The 20568-nt window shown below is 51.9% G+C and overlaps 5 protein-coding genes across 5 annotated transcripts; 4 read left to right on the forward strand and 1 right to left on the reverse strand.

The window, feature by feature from the left end:
- Nucleotides 1–4223: 4223 nt before the first annotated feature.
- Nucleotides 4224–6303, forward strand: L3040_006829 (uncharacterized protein; the record flags this gene model as incomplete). The annotated part of the gene is made up of 3 exons (XM_066156050.1): nucleotides 4224–4631; nucleotides 4698–5819; nucleotides 5923–6303. The coding sequence occupies 3 exons, from the start codon at nucleotides 4224–4226 to the stop codon at nucleotides 6301–6303; spliced, it is 1911 nt and encodes a 636-aa protein (XP_066010869.1).
- A 1915-nt stretch (nucleotides 6304–8218) lies between these two features.
- On the forward strand, nucleotides 8219–10482 carry L3040_006830 (uncharacterized protein; the record flags this gene model as incomplete). The annotated part of the gene is made up of 2 exons (XM_007290448.2): nucleotides 8219–9212; nucleotides 9314–10482. 2 exons carry the CDS (start codon nucleotides 8219–8221, stop codon nucleotides 10480–10482), a joined length of 2163 nt encoding a protein of 720 aa, XP_007290510.2.
- A 1566-nt stretch (nucleotides 10483–12048) lies between these two features.
- Nucleotides 12049–14860, forward strand: L3040_006831 (uncharacterized protein; the record flags this gene model as incomplete). Its single annotated transcript, XM_007290447.2, has 6 exons — nucleotides 12049–12123; nucleotides 13299–13371; nucleotides 13455–14038; nucleotides 14089–14202; nucleotides 14249–14475; nucleotides 14554–14860. The coding sequence occupies 6 exons, from the start codon at nucleotides 12049–12051 to the stop codon at nucleotides 14858–14860; spliced, it is 1380 nt and encodes a 459-aa protein (XP_007290509.2).
- Nucleotides 14861–16748: 1888 nt separating this feature from the next.
- L3040_006832 (uncharacterized protein) lies at nucleotides 16749–18472 on the reverse strand (the record flags this gene model as incomplete). Its single annotated transcript, XM_007290446.1, has 2 exons — nucleotides 16749–18330; nucleotides 18387–18472. The coding sequence occupies 2 exons, from the start codon at nucleotides 18470–18472 to the stop codon at nucleotides 16749–16751; spliced, it is 1668 nt and encodes a 555-aa protein (XP_007290508.1).
- Nucleotides 18473–19417: 945 nt separating this feature from the next.
- L3040_006833 (uncharacterized protein) lies at nucleotides 19418–19749 on the forward strand (the record flags this gene model as incomplete). Its single annotated transcript, XM_007290445.1, has 2 exons — nucleotides 19418–19603; nucleotides 19675–19749. The coding sequence occupies 2 exons, from the start codon at nucleotides 19418–19420 to the stop codon at nucleotides 19747–19749; spliced, it is 261 nt and encodes an 86-aa protein (XP_007290507.1).
- Nucleotides 19750–20568: the final 819 nt, after the last annotated feature.

A 20568-nucleotide genomic window follows, 5' to 3' on the forward strand; every position in this document is an offset into this window, starting at 1 on the left:
TCCTAGCCAAACATACGTTAAACATCCATGAAACAAATGACCGTGGACATTCGTCGATGTTTCACTCGTGCTCGCGCCCGGCCCTGGGTAGCCGATACGGGATGGAGCACAGGCACCATCAGACGAAAATTCGGCAAAGAGTTCGATTAACCCCATGGGATTTAGCCATAGAAACTTGAACGCAAATAAATTCAATCGCTCGCCGGACGTCTGAGAAGGATTTCCGCTCGGTCGTATCGAGCTTTTGACCCCGACCACTACAAAGCTGGACTTGGTTGGCGAGAATTGCAGTCCCTCGGCTGCGAAAACAACGCACAACGCACAACTCTCGAGGAGTTAGAGTTGGGAGACAACTACTGCGTTTCCTCCCAGGAAAGCTTTTCAGCGTTGGGGGGTCGAAGTCAACAATCTAAGCGAGAGCTGGTCTCTTCTCTTTGTTGGCTCCTTGGCGGTGATCCACTCACTGATTCGGATTGGTATCGCAGATACTTAACGTGCATTTGAACGTCTCTTCGAGACATCTCTCGAAAGGCTCGCTTGGCCTCGCCTCGCAATTCGAACCACAAAACGGTAGCTGATAAAGGCAAGAAAAAACGCTTTACTCTTGGGCACGAAAGTTCTGGGGAACAGACTCATCAGGCCAAGAACACGGCGTCTCTGGCACTGATATAAAGCATTGGCATGAATGTGATATCCGTCGATCGTACCCCAGCACAACTTTGAGAAACTCTCACTAGCTGCTGGCACGGATGATGCACGAGCGTTCGTTCCCGTCATATCGTGAGAATCAGTAAACATGCACGCCAAGGCCAACCTCGCTGGCGCTGACGCTGACTGACTCTGGCTCCAGAAGGGAAATGTTCACCGTCCCGGTCTCGCGATCGTCCGTCTCGGCTGACAGGATGCTATATTCTCTATGCTCTTCACACCCGTCAGCTGATCATCAGCCGGTACGTTGCAACCGAGTGACATTCCGGATATACACATATATATATAGGAGTTTATAAACTCTGCTCTGCTTTTCTCTGCTCTGCTCTGCTCTGTACCTTCTCCCACTCTATATTAACCAATCAATCAACCAGTCTTGTTACCACGCGCGTGGAAGCCCCGATTCCACGGCTCTGATTCTCCCTCTCCCCGCTTTGGATTCCGCCTCATCTACATATCTCGGACGTCCGGGCCTCATCAGCTTACGTGCGGCGTCAAGTCAGTCTTACAACAGGAAGAAAGATATCCCCCCCTGGCTTCTTCTCACGCAGAGAAACAGCTGTCCACCGGGCCCATCATCCAACTGAAACTGCCGTCTGTGGTTCTGGCAATGCTCAGAAGACGGGTCGATCGCATGCGGCTTACCAGGTTCCAATAGGTAGGTAGGTAGGTAGGTAGGTACGTATTTATACATTGATCTCACCAGCTGCATGTCCAATCGAGAGGTTTTGCCGTGCTTTCTGATACTTCCCGTACGTACGTACTAGAGTTGTCGTCGCATGTCGTTATTCGCCGTTCGCGGCTGATCGATCTCAGGTAAGCGGTCGACGCGGAAGGGACGATGCTGCCGCAGAGGAGCTGATCCCTGTTGAACGGTAACACGAAAGATACCAAGATAAGTAAACAATTGATTCATCATCTACTGAACTCAAGGAGTAGCCCTTTTCTTATACTTCTAGAGAGGTCTTAACACGTGACAAGTCTATTAGGGTATGTATGGCTCGCAGTTGCACGTCCGTGCAACTAAGCAATTAGGTTGATCCTAAACAGGATCAACTCAGCTTGACAGTGGAAGTTGCACGTTCCAAGGCTTGTATGGCTTGCAACTGGCAAATTGGATAGCGATTTGCTAATTAGCAAAGTGCTTTTACGAAGTTGTTTGTAGTATTGAATAGCGGCGCATGCTCCCATCGCAGCGATAATAACACTTATATTGCGATTGCGCAGATTACGCTATTTTAAAACATCTTTAGAAAAGGCTATTGCAAAAAGGTGGCGTTGTAAAAGGATGAACAGGTGATTAAAATAAGCGGAAAGGAAAGCGGGGGGGGAGGGGTGGGGGGATGGAATAGCTTGCAACTTGAGCTTGAAACTTGGGAGTTAGAGCTATTTGCTGCAACTTCGATTCGTATGGTGCAACTGCAAGTTGCGAGGTCAGATGCACACTTTACAAGATTTACGTGCACGAGCCATACAGATTGCTCAATTCTTGCATCTTGACGTGCAACTTGGAGATGCAAGAATATTTTGGTGGTGCAACTTGGCTTGCACCTGCGAGCCATACAGGCTCTTACTTAATCATAGTCTGGACTCATAATACGTTTATCATCTGATTATACTCTCGGCCTTGTATCACAGTCTGTTCTCCCCCTCCTCATCTTTCTTCCACACTGCGTAGCGTGCGTTTGGTAGCTACTAACTACAATACTACTCTTCCTCGCCGTAACATACACTCCAGAAGGAAACCCTGTGCCCCACAAGGTTTCCTTATAAGGAAGGCAGATTTCTGTACCTCTTATAGGGCCCCCCGTAGAGAGGTAGAGAGGGCTCGAAAAGCCCTGTAGCTCCTCATGGAGTAAGCAGCCTATGAAATTCTCATTAGTTGAGCAGGCTCTCTATCGATTACTCTCTCCGCCTTACGTTGCTTGATTTTCTTGCATGCTATGTGATCTTGCATGCGATATAGGTATGGAATTGAAATCACCCTTTAAGGTTAACAGGTTTATATTAGTAGATAACTTCAATCCGAGTCACTGACAGAATGCAAGGTGTCGATGTGTGTATGTGTATATGATGTGGTTTTCTTGCGGTTACAGGCTTTTCTATAGCGCAAACTCATCATCTCTGTACTAATCAAATAGCTATCGGTAAGATATTAACTCTTCGTGTCGAACCTAGCTTCTTTATGATGAGTGGCTTCATCAGTTGCTGATTAATATTAAATCGCCGGTAGCGAACGTTCATTTGTAGCGTGTAGCGCGTGCAGCGCACGTAGCTTCTTACAATTGCAAAACTATCGATAAAAATAGTATCTGGCTCTATCAGCTCCTCAAGGTTCAAGGGAGTGGATTCTTTCTATGCGATTAGAAAGAATCACGTAGACTAGCTGTATAATAGGGTTTGCAAAGAAGTTGGAGGCCCTTAAAAGGTGTATCACGCTAAGCGAGGCATGCCCCTGTAAGCGAGGCATGCTCATCCGGATACCGAGCTGACCCCAACCAAGCTGAGTCGAGATGGATGTACCGACAGGTGATGTGAGCCAAGACTTGGGGAGAGTCTTAGGCACGCATAGCCGCTTCATCTGACCAGCTTGGGCGGATCTGGAGGCAATGCCTTAGACCATGGCTGTTCCGCGCAACGTTTAACAAACTCAAGGAGTAGCTTTCTACCTAGAGACATCTGGAAAGGCTCTGATGCGTAACAGGTCTATTACCTAATATTATACAGTATTTATGGAAGCAGACCTGCAATGCATATTACAGTTTTTGGTATCATAACTCTGTTGCACGACACACCTTTCAAAGCAGGCCGGTTACGCCGGGACACCGACTACTTTATATGACTACGTCACGATTATCGTTGCACGGCATTACATGCTCGATAGTTCTTTACTGACGTAAAGATCTTGCCGTTTTCTCCGAAGTATTTAAATTTCTAATAAAAAATTATATCGCCGCTCAGCTAAGCATATTATAGGTATTTTTGCTATTAACTAAATAATCGCTACATCGAGATGCATCTTCGCAGCTGACGATAGCGTGGTCGCATCGGGTTTTCGGTCAAGAAAGCCTCGGGACTGCATACGTACTGTATTAAGCGAAAACCTTAAACTGCATACATATACTTTAATGGCGGCTAGCCATCGATCGACCAATTAAGTTACCGAAGCGAATATGGCATTTAACTATTGCGCAAAAGCAAACCTGCAATTGCATATCGCAGTTTCCAGTGTTGTGATCCGACACCGTACGACACCCAATCACAGTCTGGACTCGTAATGAGGCTGTCAGCTGATCACATTCGACAATGCCCGAGTCATCCGGCTACTTTCTTTTTGTTTTGTTTTATTTTGTTTTTAAAGCCGGCTACGGGCTGCTGTATTCCAGTATCAAGTAACTTTTTGGCTTCCTCCCTTCATCTTTTTTTCTCTTCTGGATTTTGGCCGAAAACTCCAACAAATCATTTCTCTATTCTGCCCTCTTACTTGCTGCCCTTCCCAAACCCGCCCCATCGTGATGAAGTCCGTCGTCGCATTCTTCGCAGCGCTTCCCACCGCACCGTGGGCGGCGGCGGTCTTCTCATTTAACCTCTACGATCTCGGATTCCGGGGTCTCTATCCCCATCAGCATTTTCAGTCGACGGATCTCGAGCCGCTCAAGCCGGTCATCACGCAGTGGGACGAGGAGTGCGACAATGGCAACCTCTTCTTCACGGTGCGAGGGCCTCATGTGCAGGGCTTTGCTCGCGGCCCTGTCATCACAGACGCCAGAGGTGAGCTGGTCTGGATGGACAACGACAGGTTCCGTGAGGCCATGAACCTGAACGTCCAGCGGTACCGGGGAGAGGACTTCCTGACCTTCTGGACGAAGCACAAGAAGACGAGGAAGGATGGCACCGTCAAGTCCCGAAAGTCTTTTGTCATGGTGAGGGTTCTCGTCTCGGAGCATGTGGGTGGAGTGGGATCTTGCAGAACTGACTGACCCTTCCAGCTCAATTCGAGCTATGAGGTCGCTCATCGCATTAAACCTGTCGGCAAAGGCTTGAAGGGGGACTCGCACGAGTTCCGCATCACGCCTCAGGGTACTGCGCTCATTGTGATCTACAAGAAGCACAAGACCGACTGCACCACCATCGGCCTAGGCAAGAGCTGCTGGATCCAAGACGGCTGGTTCCAAGAAATCGACATCGCCACCGGGGAGCTGCTCTTCGAGTGGAAAGCCACGGAGCACATCAAGATGACCGACGTGTTCAGCTCGCCCAACCGCAAAGACGGCCATGGAACATCCAAGAAGGACGCTTTTGACTTCTTCCACATGAATAGCGTCGACAAGACGGACGCGGGGGACTTCATCGTTTCCGCGCGCTACATGCACGCCGTGCTCGGCATCAGCGGCAGAACCGGCGAGATTCTGTGGCAGCTGGGCGGCAAGAACAACCATTTCCAGGACCTCGGGGGCGCGCTCGACTTCTCCTGGCAGCACCACGTCACGTGGCAAGGGGACGACACCATCTCGCTGTTCGACAACCACGCGAACGACGTGCGGCACAGTCGTGCGCTGCACAGCAGCGGCAAGGTGATCAAGCTGGACATGGCGCGCATGACGGCGGAGCTGGTGAGGGAGTACGCGCATCCGGACCACATCCTCAACATCTCGCAGGGCTCGGTGCAGGTCGTCAACGAGACGGGCAACGTGCTCGTCGGCTTCGGGAATTCCCCGACGTACGTCGAGTTTGCCGCGGACGGGGAGGTGCTGTGCCAAGCCCACTTCGCGCCGCGCATCACGTTCGAGATTGTCGACTTTGGCTGGGCGAAATCGTACCGTATCTTCAAACACCCGTGGGTGGGCCGCCCGAAGACGGTCCCGGATGTGAAGGTCAAGAGGGGCAAGGTATATGTGTCCTGGAACGGCGCGACGGAGGTTGCTGGCTGGCGGCTCGAGACCTCCGGGGAAGATGGGGGCGGCGAGTTCGTTGCGGTGAGGGAGGTTCAGAAGAGCGGATTCGAATCGAGCTTCATGCTGGATAAGGTGCAGAAATATGTCCGGGTTGTGGCCTTGGACGCCCAAGGGGAAGCGCTGGCTTCGTCGGCTACGGTTAGCACCATTGAACGTGTAAGTCCTGTCCTGTCCCGTCCTTGGCAAACCCAAAGCCAAACCCAAGCCCAAATCCAATCTTCATTTTCCTTTTCCTCACTAATCATCAACACCTTCCCAGATCCCCAAGTCCTTCTGGACAGCCTTCTGGTGCATGTTCGCCCTCGCCACCCTCGTCTCCTCCCTCATCTACACCCTGCTATCCTGGAAATCCAAGCGCACCTCCGGCCTCCCACTCCTCCGATTGCTTCCGCAGAAGCAGAAGACGCACGTCCGTTTTTCCCGCTGGAAAGACATCCGGATGAAGAAGTACTGGCTTCGGGGGAGTCCTAGTCGTCCTGACGATGATCCTTCTTCTCTGGGAGAGGACGGAGATTGGGATTGGGATAATTGTGACTCGGAGCGCGGGAGGCTGTTGATGCGTGGGAGGGGAAGTTTGTATGAGGGAAGTTGGCGTAGAAGTAGTAGTGGTGGTCCCGGGGATGGAGCGTCGCGGGGTTAGCTTCTGCTTCTGCCCTCTGTCTTTTGCTTCTGTTTTCTTCCTTCTCATTCTCATTCTTCTTATTCTCACGCCTCTTTTTTGAGGGGGGGGGGGGGGGGGGGGGGGATTTCTGGCTCTTCTTTCTTCTTCTTCTTCTTCTTCTTCTTCTCTTACTTCGTTCGGATCTGACTCGACGACTTTGGCTCGTGCCCGGGGCGTTTTCGGGGGTGCTTGGTGGTGCTCAGGGGGTGTTTTTGGGTGGGGATAGCCTGGATGGAGCTCTACCGCTAGCCAGCTAGCTCGCTAGCTGGTCTTTGAATCAAGGACGCGGTTATTAATTATTAGCTCACTAGCTGATTAGCTTGTCAGCGAGCTGTCTTCCTGTACACTCTTAAGTCCCACTAATAGACAAACAAACAAAAAGCCTTTATTCTTTTGTTCCTTTTCGGGGTGACTTTGGGGTTTGGACTTTGGAGTGTGGAGCGTGAAGTGGAGTTTCTTTCTCTCATGTTGATAGGTTGTAGGTTGTAGGTTGCAGAGCGGAGAGAAAGGGGAGAGGGGGGGGGGAGGGGAGAGAGGGGAGAGGGAGTAGATATACATGTACATCTACATGTACATGTATACGTAAATATATCCAGCGCATTCCTAGCGTGCAAGACTGCCGAGTTGAAATCGCAATCGCAATCGAAATCGAAATCGAAATCAAAGCAGAGCAGAGCAGAGCAGAGTAGAGTAGAATAGAGTAAAAGGCGGTAGGTCAAGAGCGAAAAGTCTTTCCATTTCCGTATCCGCATCGGAGTTTCAGCATGAGTTTCAGCATGAGCGTCAGATCAATCGGAACGGATCCACATCCACATCCACCAGACAACAACCAACAGTCATGATACGCAGCGGGGATCTCGTCCGTCTAGCCTAGAATTCTGAACGGGATGAGACCGGTGGTGGGTTCTGATACAGAAGGGGGAGGAGTACCACATGCTTTTATACCTTACCTGTATGGTAAGCTGGAGAAGGAAGGGGGGGGTGGGGGGGGGGGGTTGCAGAGATGGAAAAGCAAGAGAGCGAGAAAGGAGATGGAATAGAGAGGTTTGTTTAATGTTGTTTGATTGTTTATCTGTTCATCACCCTTTCTTGTGGTGAGTGACTGCTTCACGTACAATTCCTAAAACTTGAATTTCTGATATACCTACTCCCCGATGCACCAGGAGTAACAGCCAAAGAGGCATTGAGGTAAGTGAACAGACAGCTGCTGTTGTGGAAAGTGAAAAGTGAAAAGGTGAAAGGTGGAGTCTTGAGCGTTTTGGCAGGCTTTGAAGAATATGATGTGGCATGATATGGGATGGAATGAGAGGGAGAGGGAAGAATGGATGTAGGTATGGATGTAGCTTTGAAAATTTGGATAGAGATGATGGAACGAATAGAAGAGAAGAGGATAGAATGGAAGGGATTTGGAATATGTAAGAATTTTATTTTAAAAGGAAAAGGAGAGTAGATAGGGCTTATTGTTCCTATTTGGCTAGCTGGAGGTAGATGGGCGGATAATAATATAATGAAACCAGGAGGGGGGGGAGGGAGTGGGGAGGAGGTGAGCTAACCGAGGAAAAGTAAAAAAGTAAACAAACCCAATTCTGCATCCCTTTCACCCGGTATCCAGCGTCTCGGAAACCACAGGATGCCATCTGATAGAGATGCTGAGGGTCCTATCCACCCAGCGGCTACTTTCGATAACCACTCCACGACAGCTAGGGACAGGACTCGAAAGCTTCCGCAGCAAACACACGTGCCTGAACGACTAATCAGCCCATCTAGCGTTGTCTCGGCGTAGCGCTAGCCAGGAGGCTGAAGATATCCCCAGCTCCCAGCTCCCACCTCCATTCTTCTTCTTCTCCAACACAACACATCCAAACTCCACACATCCGCAACCGTGACAGCCACGATGGATCCCGCACGCAACAACATCGCTCCGGCTCCGGCTAGCGAATCAGGTGACTCCATCCCCGGCGCTAACGGTTCCGAGTACTTCACCGCGGAGTCAACTCGTTCCTCCTCCTCCTTCACTTCCGCAAAGACATCTTCTCCCGAAAAGCGAGAGTCACGAGAGCAGCCCCCCACGTTGAAGAACCAGCCAAAAGTAATCAACCAAGAGGACCTCATTGAAGAGGACCTACAGAGCACAGTCAAGCGTCCCGAGAAGCGCGGTCGTAAACTTGAGTCAAAGACCCCAACCCCATCCCCAACCCCAAAGGCGAAGGGTAAACGCAGAATCGAGCGGAAGGCTCAAGGTCAAGGTCAAGCAGCCCCACGCGCAAAGCAAACACCCCGCGCACAAGCAACGGTTCGAGCAGCTATGGCAGCCTCGGGTCAAAATAACTCGGGCACCGCGCAGTCCTGGGTCTCCGCGACCACGACCAATGCCGCCAAGTTCGCACGCCTCCAGACCACCGCGACGAACTTGGGCTTCGCGGACTCACCTTTCTTCCCCAAGAGCGCCAAGGAGTTCGCCGAGCACAACGCTGCGTTCGCCAACGACAAGCTACTCGAGCAGCAGGGCAAGAGCGACCGCAAGGCGGCGGAGCTGGAGCTCAAGAAGAAGGATGATCGGCCCAAGACCCTGGAGGCAGATCTCAAGGTGCGGGGACTGAAGATGGACGACGCGGGAGATATTGATGGTGGAAACGGCACGGCCGAGTTTAGCTTCGGCGGCTTGAATGCTGGCAAGGAGGTTACGAACTGTATGGAGCTGGAGGAGGAGCATGGTGGGTATTCGTCGTACAGCAAGGTTTTGGGAGAGCGCACAAACATCTGGGGTGGTGCGGAGGAGACCAACTGTGCGGAGGGCAAGAGACCGTGGGGCAAGAAGGAGATTCGTGCGTACTGGCCAGACACGGCAGAGTTGAAGGCAGAGGGCGAGACGAGATTCAAGCTGACTGGTATGTTCTGGGATCTCTTTTTTGGGTTACCTTTTCTCTTTCTACGCGTTTGTTTAACTTGCGTTCGATCTGGAGAGGATGGAGACTGACAGGGTGTTTAGGAGAGCGCCGCTTCCCCCTCCCACGTATCGACCGCTACAGCAAGGCCGCCATCCTCAAGATCATCCCCCGCAATGCCAATCTTACGGACGAGCAGATCGAAAACATGGCCGAGGCCCTCGTCAAATCCCACCTGCATCACGACATCAAGTGGTACGAGCGTGAGATTTCCAACTACAGACACAAGCTCGACAAGCTCCCATCCATTGCCAAGATCTTCCATAAGCATCTCGAGACGGACACTGCTGCTGATCCGGCCGATTCGGATGCTGCTCGGGCTGCGACTGCCATGGCACAGGAGACCCCAGTTGGTAGTAGCTATGGCGGTGGAGCTGTCAGATCTGGCAGTGTCATGGGTAGTGGTGGCCAGGAGGGTCGCCAGAGAGCCGACAGTGGCATGTTCTCGAGTTCTGCTACAGATGCGAGCAGTGTGATCGGAGGCAGTGACCGTCAAGGACAAACTGGTGGATTTGGTGGTAGATTTGGCGGTGGATCTGGTGGTGGATCTGGTGGTGGATCTGGTGGTGGATCTGGTGGTGGATCTGGTGGTGGATCTGGTGGTGGATTTGGGGGTAGACCTGGTGGTGGATCTGGTGGTGGATTTGGGGGTAGATCTGGTGGTGGATTTGGGGGTAGACCTGGTGGTGGATCTGGTGGTGGATCTGGTGGTGGATTTGGGGGTAGACCTGGTGGTGGTGGAGAGGGCAGTGCATTCCACGCTGTCCACGCAGGCGGTCCCCCTCGTCCTCCTCCTGGCTGGGGATTCCCCACTTCTGGTGGCCCTGGCATTGCTGGACTCCAGTGGGGCCCCGGCCCTGGTTTCCCAAGCACGACCGATCAGATCAACCAGCAGTTCGGCGACGTTGCAGCTGCACTGGCTCAACAGTTCGGTGGCATGGGAATCGGCGGCGGCATGGGCAGCGGGGGTGGTGTGCAGCTGGGCGGTCCTTTCCGCGGTTTTGATGGGCCAAAGGCCAAGATCGCTCCGGGGCAAGGCCATGCTCACTACCCTGGTGATGGGGACGAGCCTCCTCCTGGAGGATGGCAGTTCGATGAGGATGCCCTGCGTGCGCAGGGAAACTCGTTCTGGGATGAGCTGCTCGATGCTCTCGAGTACGAGGCTGACAAGGCTGACCACCTTGTTCAGATGCAGAAGGGGCTCGACTCTTGAGGTCTCTCTTACTTTCTTTCTTTCTTGACTTGGTGGAATCTCGGTTCTCGCTAGGTAGATAGAGCGACAGAGAAGTAATGACATGAAGCCTGACGAAATGACTTTTGAGAGCGATGTGATGTGATGCCGCCAATTTCGAGTGGGATCGCAGAGATATCTCGTGTATGATGAAGGTGCCTACCTACCCCTATGTACGCTGCCGATTCAACCCTCTGTTTGACGTACCTCTGCCATCAATGAGTTAGTTGGACCGTGACGAAGCGAGAAGAGCCAGATCTGTATACCTCTTACTTACAGTGTCATTCTCCTACCACCCTGACCATCATAGCCTCCCGCGCCACTTACTGTCAACTCCCATCCTCTTCCCACTTCTCTCGACTCTCTCCCACTGCCTTCCCACCTCTCTCCCAACCCCAGCCCTAAGCAACCGGGGAAACAAGGCTGATCTGCTAGAGGCTAGATCCAAGAAAGAAACTCACCTACCTACAGACTCCCAACCCACTCAGATACCGCCCGTGTCCAAACCCGATCCGAACCCAGCCCAGGCACAGGCTACGGGCCCCATCAAGAGTGTGTGTTGCCATGGTCTTGTCTTGTCTTCTATCCGTGGGTTATATCAGGACTGGATTTAAGTAAATGGATGGGGTAAATAGGTAGGTAGGGCATAAGCTGCAGTACGATAGGATGCATTTGGGCAGGAGGGAGACTGAGGTTGAGGTCGGGGTTGAGATGCAGTCAGAGTGAGTCTATTTAAGCGACCAGCCAGCTGAGTCACGGGAGGCTCGGTCACGCGAGGCTTGGTCACGGGAGGTTAGTAGGGAATAAATTCTTTATCTAAGTAACTAAGTATTTTATTTTCTCTTAAGAAGACGCTTTTGTTATTTTTCTATCCGCCTAGATTGATTTAATCGATTCATATGGATATAATAGTTGTATGTGTTTGCTATCCCTCGTGATATTGAGGTCACGAACGGCTTATCAGCTTATCGGCTTATCGGGCTCCGATAAGCTTGCCCGCTCGCTTGCTTCAGAGGCCAGAGCAGAGACTTATCGGTGTCTCGGTATCTATCCCTCTTTCACGCCTGCGGTCGGACCCCACCTCCTCTTCCTTCAGGAACCTCTCTCTCTCTCTCTCTCTCTCTCCCTCCTTCTCCCTCTCTCTCCTCTCTCTGCTTTGCCAACTTCTCTGCCGACTGCGAATATCCAGACGACGATTACCACAATAAAGACGACGACAACGACGACAACAGAAGCAGTGTAACAGCTCGACGTGACAGCTGGGCACGACATCGACGCTACTATCCAGACAGCTGCTGTGCTTCCTCACATACGTCGGGGGCCCTTGCATTGTCCTGCACCGAAGACGCGCCTCATACATACAAATACACATATACATATATCTATATATCTATATATAACATCGACCCAGCAAACAAAGCGAGGGAAGAAGAAGAAGAAGAAGAAGCAAGAGATCGATATCATCGGAGAGGGAGATACTGCAGCCATCCACGCACGCACACAATCAACAGCAACAAATCCGATCCGATCCGATCAGATTAAAGCAAGATGTCCATCGCAGGCGTCGTAGCGGGCGGGGATTTCACAGGGAGGAAGAGAGGGATGACATATAGCATGGGTAATGTACGTACGCTTCCCTTGTGTTACGACTCTGGTTTCTTGCATACATACAGTATTGTAGTATATCTGTATTGCATTGCATTGTATTTCATTCCGTTCTGTTTTACTGCATGCGTTGTGGTGTTTCTATGGTTTTTCATGACGGGATGGAGTGGATTGGATTGGACTGGATTGGATCCAGGACTCTCTCTCTTCTTGCGAGGCCCAGAACTGGAGCGAAGTGAAGCATAGTGGCATGGTGGTGGTGTTCTATTGAACTCTCCTTATGGTTGATCTATCTACCGGTATACATACCTACATCACCGGCCTATGCGGAATTAGTTTCCTAGTCTGGGTAGCGGTTGGCTGGTACCTGCTTGGCCCGGCCCGACCCGACCTGACCTGACCTGACCTGACCCGACCTGATCCGATTGATATCTCTTAGTAGAGAGGTTGATGGTCGAATGAGGGGATTGGGGGTTGGGTTGGCGCCGACGTCAACAATGATTCTCGTCGATCTTGCCTGTACAGTATTCCCGTACCCCTCCTCCCCTCCTCCCCTCCTCGCCATTGCGGGGTTCAGTCCGACTGCCTTTGCAAGGGGTGGGGGGCCCTTGCCTGGATCCTGACGAGGACCTGCCACTCCAAAAACTCTCTTCGCCAACTCCCTCACGTTCTTCACAACCTCCCCATCCCCACCACTCCCCTACTCTCCTACTCCCCTATTCCCCTATTCCCCTACTCTTCTACTCCCCGTCTCCCCGACTCCCCGACTCCCTTTACCACACTGCCTTTACCCTCATCCTCCCTCGACCCCCCTCGATGAAGATATACTTCTCTCGTCAATCTCCCCTCCTACCGTCTGCTCCTATCGTCCGTCTGCCCTGTCAAGTACGGACGGCTGAACTGCGCGCGTGCGTGCCCCGGACCCGGCAGCCCGTTAATTCCCGTCAAATCTCCGCAAACCAAACAGAACCACTTCCACTACTTTCACTACTCTCACTACTCCTCAATTACAATATCTCCTCCTCCCTCTCTTCCTCGCCTGCCCTCTAGACCTCGACCGAGAATACCCCAGCTCTCTCCTTTTGTTACAAGCAAGCAACAGCTCCACAGCAGCAACAGCAGCAACAGCAGCAACCGCAGCACAGATGGCGCTCCCACGCCCCAACAGAAAGACTAACGGCGACGGTGTGCAGGTGGAGGATACCCGAATCTGTGTCGTGATGGTCGGATTGCCTGCTCGAGGAAAGAGTCTGATCGCTCAGAAGGGTGCGTCTCTTCTCATCTCCCCCCAAAGGTCGCTCGTCGGTCTACGGGAGCTGGTGGCTAACATCATATCCCCCTTCTCCCAGCCCAACGTTATCTCCGCTGGCTTTCGATCCCCGCCCACGTCTTCAACGTAGGTAACTATCGCCGAAAGGACGCCGCCCAACCCTCCGCCGACTTCTTTGATTCCTCCAACGCCGAAGGCGAGCGCATGCGCCGTGCAGCCGCCGAAGCTGCCGTCACGGATATGCTGAGCTGGTTCAAGACGGGTGGGATCATTGCCATCTTGGACGCGACGAACAGCACCAAGAAGCGCCGCCGCTGGATCAAGGAGCGCTGCGACAGTGAAGGCGTCGAGACGCTGTATGTGGAGAGCAAGTGTGACGATGAGGATCTCATCATGAGCAATATCCTGGAGGTCAAGACCACCAGCCCGGACTACGCGGGCCAGGATCCCGAGTTGGCTGCGCAGGACTTCCGCAATCGCATCCGCAACTATGAGAAGGTCTATCAGTCGATTGACGAGGACGAGAACGACTTGACGTATCTGAAGATTATGAATGTCGGCAAGCGGGTCATCATCAACGCCATCCAGGACTATCTACAGAGCCGCGTGGTCTACTACTTGATGAATTTACACATCAAGCAGCGTTCCATCTGGTTGTCACGCGTAGGTCAATTTACGACTCGGGTAGGATGAAGCTAAATTAAAATTGACAGCACGGCGAATCCATGTGGAACGTCTCGGGTCAGATCGGTGGTGACGCAACACTCTCTCCAAACGGCGAACAGTACGCACTGAAGCTCCCAGAACTCATCAAGGAGTCTTTCGACGTAAGTCCCATGTCTCTACACCATCTCCCAGTCTGATTACCTCCAGGGCCACGATCACCCCCTCACGGTTTGGACCTCAACCTTGAAGCGCACCATTGCTACCGCCCGCCACCTACCCCGCGAATGGGAGCAACTCCAGTGGAAAGCTTTGGACGAGCTTGATTCCGGTGTCTGTGACAACATGACTTACGCTGAGATCAAGGAGGAGTACCCCGAGGACTTTGAGGCTAGAGACCTCGACAAGTACAACTACCGCTACCGAGGTGGAGAGTCGTAAGTCTTTTTCAGACCCTTGCCCACACCTCGCCCGCCGCCCGACCCCAACCCTTCATCAACTAACCCTATGCCCAGCTATCGCGATGTGGTCATCCGCCTCGAACCCATCATCATGGAGCTCGAGCGCAGCGAGAACATCCTGATCGTCACCCATCAAGCCATCCTACGCTGCATCTACGCCTACTTCATGAACGAAGACCAGGAGCAGTCCCCATGGCTCAACGTCCCGCTTCACACCCTCATCAAGCTCACGCCCCGTGCTTACGGTACCGACAAGCAGGTTTACAAGGCCAACATCCAGGCTGTGAGCACGTGGAGAGGCAAGGGCAGTGTGGCAAAGCATGAGGATCCCGTCGAGACGACGACGAGTCTGGATAAGTGAGTGGGGTATTCCCTACCTCGCTTGTCTACCTTGGCATTCCAAATCCGAGGTGATGGATTTGCATCTTGATATGACAGAGAGTGTATAAATCTTGTAAAGTTTGCAGGTCACACGCATCCGATCGGTGGAGTTTTTTGCGTTTTTTTTTTTTTTTGCTTTTTTCAAAATTTCATGGCACGGTATGATACCACACACACAGCGAGCGTGTATCCCGATGACGGGCCGGGCGGTGCATCCTTGAGAGATGGAAATGACCTTTGTTTCTCATATGGTTTGCACGTTCCTGTGCTCTTTTTACGACGAGATGAGATGAGCATATCTGCATAGCGAGGCGGTTCGGATCAGTTCGGCTTGGCTGGATAGCTGGACGGCATGGCTTGATACGGCGTTATGGTCTAGCTGGCATACGAACTTGCCCAAATGGGAAATGGGACGGCATGGGGCGTAGGCTTAGAATATAGGCTGGCTTGAGATTTTCATGCTTTCGGTGGATATGCATCATATCACGGAATGGAATGAACAAGATTTGCTTCCCCCTTTCAAATCACGCACCCTTCTCTCGAGATTCAACTCTCCTTGCCCACTGCTCTTTCATTGGCCGAGATGGCTTGAGCAGGAAAGATCATGTCGACGAAGATTAACCATCCCTCTGTACTGACGGTATCTCCACCACCCCCTTTCCTTTTCTTTCTCTCTGTTTGTTCGTCCGCCTGCGAGAGCTATCCTCAAGCTAAGTTCAACTGAAATTTCCGGAGATGCTCAACACACCTACGGAGTCGGTATACCCGCCTTCCCCGGGCCCAGATTTGAAGCAAGGCCTTCCCAAATATATACACACACACACACACATATATATATATATGTATATATATGTGTGTGTGTAAGCTCATCGGGCACATCTAAAGCAACGGTAACGCTAGACCGGACTAGACTAGACTCGACTCGACCGGACTGCATCGGACTAGGCTCTGCGGTGGCTGGCAATGACCACGACCGCCGATGAGAGTGCGAGTGCGAGTGCGAGTTTGTTGCCGGCAGTCAGTCGCGGCAGTCGTCTCGTTGGCGGGATTCGTCGTGCTGCGGGTTGAAGGGGAGGAGGGAAGAAGAAGTAAGGGAAGGAAGAAGTAATGAAGAAGGGAAGAAAGAAGGGGAGAAAGAAAGGAAGGGAAACTCCATCCGGAGTTGCGACATTGGTGAGCTTTGCTTACTTTATTTCCTCTGCTTTTATTCGCTGATGGATGGGATGGGATGGGATGGGATGGGATATGTGGACGGGGATGACGGAGATGACAGAGATGACGGTGTGGAAGGCAGATTACGAATAGAGGAGGATGAGGACGAGGATGAGGACGAGGACGAGGGCGGAATCAGATGGTTGTAGGTACCGGTAGGTACCGGAGATGGATGTAAAGAGGCCCGCTCACTTAAGCGAGCCGATGATTAGATGGAGGCTTTCTCTCGGCTTGAGTGTGGTCTTAGACCGGGGCGGAGGCTAAGGGGTTGCTGCATGGTGATACTGAACTGGAGGGGCTTTGTGTCTGTGTTTTTTTTAGGGCGGGGTTTGAGTGAGGGCCTTTTCCTTGTCATCGGTCAATCGATTGCTGATATGGTGGGTGGTTGATGGGTGAGGGAGAGGATGGCGAGGGCGCTGCGGTGATTTGTGAGATGAGCTTCTTCTGAGTGGCCCCTTGGAGGCACTGTGTAGCTTCTAGATGGGCGGTTTGGAGAGTGGAACTCATCGGCGGTACTTTCTGCTTTAAGATATGTATATTTATACACCTTTTTATTTGTATGTCTTGTATACACGATATTTCGCCAGCGATCTATGCAGAACTCCTCCCTTACCACTGCTAAGAACCCGTCATCTTCTCTACCCACCGCCAGCTCACTACCAACAGACACTTCTCTCCCTCTCCTGCCACCCCTTCCAAGAACCAACTTTACACGTCGCCCTCGCTCTCCGCCTCTGCAAATCAAGCTCAACGCACTCGCCCCATGCCCTCTTCTCCTCCGACACAAACCCTCTCTCATCCACAGCCTCCTCCTCAATCTCCATCATCCACTGTCCAATCTGGCCTGCTAGGAGGGAATCATACATCCACTCTCTGCGGTGCGTGGAGAGAAGAAGGGCGATGGCTTGCCGCCGCAGGGGAAATGAGCAACATTTGGTGGCGATGAGGTAGAGTGGGGCGGTGGTGCGGACTTCGGGGACGAAGAATTCGATTTCAGATAGAGAGCTTGGTTTATGGCGTCCGGTGCGTGGGAGTGGGAGAGGTGGGTACATGCCGAATATGCCTGGATCGCCGGCTGCTTCGTACTCTAGCGTTTCTCGGCATAAGTCGAGCATGAACTCGAAGTGCGGGAGGAGTTGGTCGGATACTGTCTTTGAGGCGTCGAGGGTGCATGCCAATCTGACGAGGAGGACGGAGGAAGAGAGCTTTAGGGATTGAGGTCGATTTAGCGGATGGCATAAGACGTCTGGCTCTATGTCCTGCACCAAAAGATCAAGAAGGTTGTGTAGCTGGCGTATGCCCTCGATGAATTGGTCTCGTGTCCGTATAATCGAGGCTGGTATCTGCTCAGAAGGTAAATCTTGGTATCTGACCGTCCGGTAGAAAAAACTATAGCCCTCGCAGACGATTCGATTGCGAGTGCCCCTTGCCTCATCGACGCTCATGAATCGGCTTGGTAGATAGAAGTCTGAGATGCCCTCTTTCAGCCGAATGAAGGTGCGACCTTCTTCAATACCTATTGCACACAGCGCCTGCATTTCGAGGCGGAAGAACATGTTGACAATCTTTTCTTGCTCTGAGCTCTTCGTAGTGACAGCCGCTGGCGCCGCCACTTTGGCAAGCAGCAGGAAATCCCTCGCATGTCGTATATGCTGAAGCGCGAAACCTCCATTGCCAATGAAATTATCGAAGAATGCGAGTACGAGGCAAGAGATAACCGTATTTCGTACGCATTTTCCAGGTTCAACCCGGGTTATTGATTCTCGGAGTCCTTGTAAGGCCTTTTCGTACTGCTCTAGAGCGTATTCTCGGTGAGGGCAAGGAGCAGTGTCCATACGATAGCCACCAAAGGTTGATCGCTTTGAGCTTTTGGCCAGGGCACCGATGGCTACTAGTCCGTGCCGCACAGAATAGTTGGTCTGGCTCTCTTGTAGGACAACTCCTGCCCAGAAGAACGCATCTTCAGCCTGCAGATGAACAGAAACATCGTCTATGAAGCTCCGCATATATCGTTGTTCTTTGTCGCACACATCTAGAGCCAGTGGTGGGATGTAGAGCGACAAAGTCGGAGATGGCGACGAGGATGTAGAGCTATCAGATCGCGGGCGAAGGGGGGCCAGCGTCCATGTTCCGGAAGTGGTCAGAGCGACGACATGTTCATATCCATCGCAATGCCAGCCAGACTTCATACATCGATAGCAACTTGGCTTCTCCTCTCCGCACTTGAGTCTCCTGATCCTATTTCGACAGCACATCAGCACCGAGCGATCCATTGCGGCCTGTAGGAAACGTACTTGCATGTGACGCAACCAGTCTTGCTTCTCGGCGTGGATGCTCTTTTCCGAGGCTTATGGGGAGGCTTGATATTTGAGCTGTCCATTGCAAGCAGAGAGAGAGAGAGAGATGATGATGGAAGGAGAGAAAGCAATTCTGGGGTGACTAAGTGGGATATGATGGAAATCTCCTGCCACGAAATAGGCAGGAAGAAGGAAGAAACGAGACTAATACAAGCCATAGTACATCGATTGGAGATATAGGCACCGGTAGTCGTATCCTATATTCCGAAGAGCGGCGTCGGCTGGACTGTTCCCCCGTTGCAATGAAACCATGCAGCGCACCGCCTGATCTGCCACAAGCCTTGCTCGCCTCGACAGAAAATGAAACACAGAGCGGGAGTGGCTGAGTATATGTGATGGGGGCCGAATAACGTGCAAAAGAACGTGGGTTGGGCGTCAGTCTGCAAGTTCCCAGACCTCAAAAGAGAGCTAAGCCGAGGCACTCAACGGCGGAGACAGCAACGAATTGCAACGCAACAACCTGGACACCAAAAGGGATTGCAGAATTTGGGAAAGATTTCGTAGAGCTGAATTCCAAACGAGGGAGCTTGACTTGGATAGGCTGCTATAGTCCTCGCATCTGACCAAGCATGCAGGCCTGGATAGAGAGCCAAGCCAAATCGAGATTCACCGATTGAGCGCTTGCCGGCGTCTGAGAAGCTGACGAGAGCTTCCATGGCCCAGGTTTCTTGCCATTCTCACTCGAGAAGAAGATATACGATGAATTGGAGTTGAGGAAAGCGAGACGAAAGTTATTAAGGGGGAAGAAGCGATCAAGTCCGAAAATAGACGAGGAGCTAGTTCAAGCTAGCGGCTGACTAATACCCCTCTAATCTGAGTTGGCAGAATATTTTCCATTCTTTACCCCTCCAAAATTCACAGCATCGCTTCTGCACCACAACTGCACCACTGCACCACTGCACCACTGCACCACCACACTCTGCACACCGCATCTCTACGCACGTAACCCTACTCGGCGTCGAAAAACCATGGCGGAGAATATCTACGACGAGATCGAAATCGAGGACATGACGTATGATCCCGTCCTCGAGATCTACCACTACCCGTGTCCCTGTGGCGACCGGTTCGAGATTGGTATCGCCGAATTGAGAGACAGCGAAGATATCGCAGTATGCCCGAGCTGCAGTCTTATGATTCGGGTCATTTATGAAGTGGTGAGTAGGATCCGTGTGCACGTAGCTCTTGGAAAGGAATAGCTTGGCTGACGAAGCTGCGGTGGCGACAGGACGATTTACCAAAACCCGAGGACGAGAAGAAGGGCGGCGCAGAAGAGAGCGCACAAGTCCTAGTCGCGGCCTGATTTAAAGCCGAATCATCGTAGAAACACTTTGAATCGCATGCCAGATATCTAAGGACTGCGCTCTGCTCCATGACGAATGCGAAAACTCCATATCAGGCGCACTACCTTTCCCACGGATCACTGCACGAGCAGAGGCGCACTCTAAGGCGCATGGAAGGCATGCAAGGCACGCAAGGCCGACGAGCTGGCTCCTGAAAGGGGCTTGGTCGATTGCCCCAGAAGCTAGGGCTGGCATGTTCTAGATGCGCCACAACTCCTGCTATGAAGGAGCATATTGATTCGCGCGTAGATATTCATCCTTCTGGCTAGATATCCACCATGCTGCAGCCCTGCTCTTTGGGAAGACTGAGCAGGTCCTGACGGGGACAGTGTCTATCTTGATACGTTGTGGGAGCCACTCGCCCTAGATATTAGATTGCAGGATACAATCAGTCGGATGGCATCTTATTTTGTCATATACACATCATCTTTCATGGATAACTCTCACATTTCCATGCTGTGCTACCGTATCCCACTTTTTGTGTTTGGTGTTTTATGTTTCCTACCATTTCCCACTGGCTCTCCAATTATGTTTTCAGTGCGTGTACTATGATTTTACGGACAAGTACCCAGAGGCCATGCTCCATCCTTACCCCCATACTTGTTCATCCATCTCACATAAGCCGCACTTCGAGCTGCAAATAACGTACTTCTAATCCAATTTTTTTTTTCAAGAACTGACATCACTCCATTCGATTTCCTCTCCCTTTACAATATTCCATCACAAGACACGTTCACCGCAACAGAACCAGCGAACGAGTCTTCCATGCCTCCTCCTTA

This window comes from Drepanopeziza brunnea (assembly GCF_022702325.1).
Source record: "Drepanopeziza brunnea f. sp. 'multigermtubi' strain 214-2 chromosome Unknown ctg12, whole genome shotgun sequence".
Taxonomy (NCBI): domain Eukaryota; kingdom Fungi; phylum Ascomycota; class Leotiomycetes; order Helotiales; family Drepanopezizaceae; genus Drepanopeziza; species Drepanopeziza brunnea.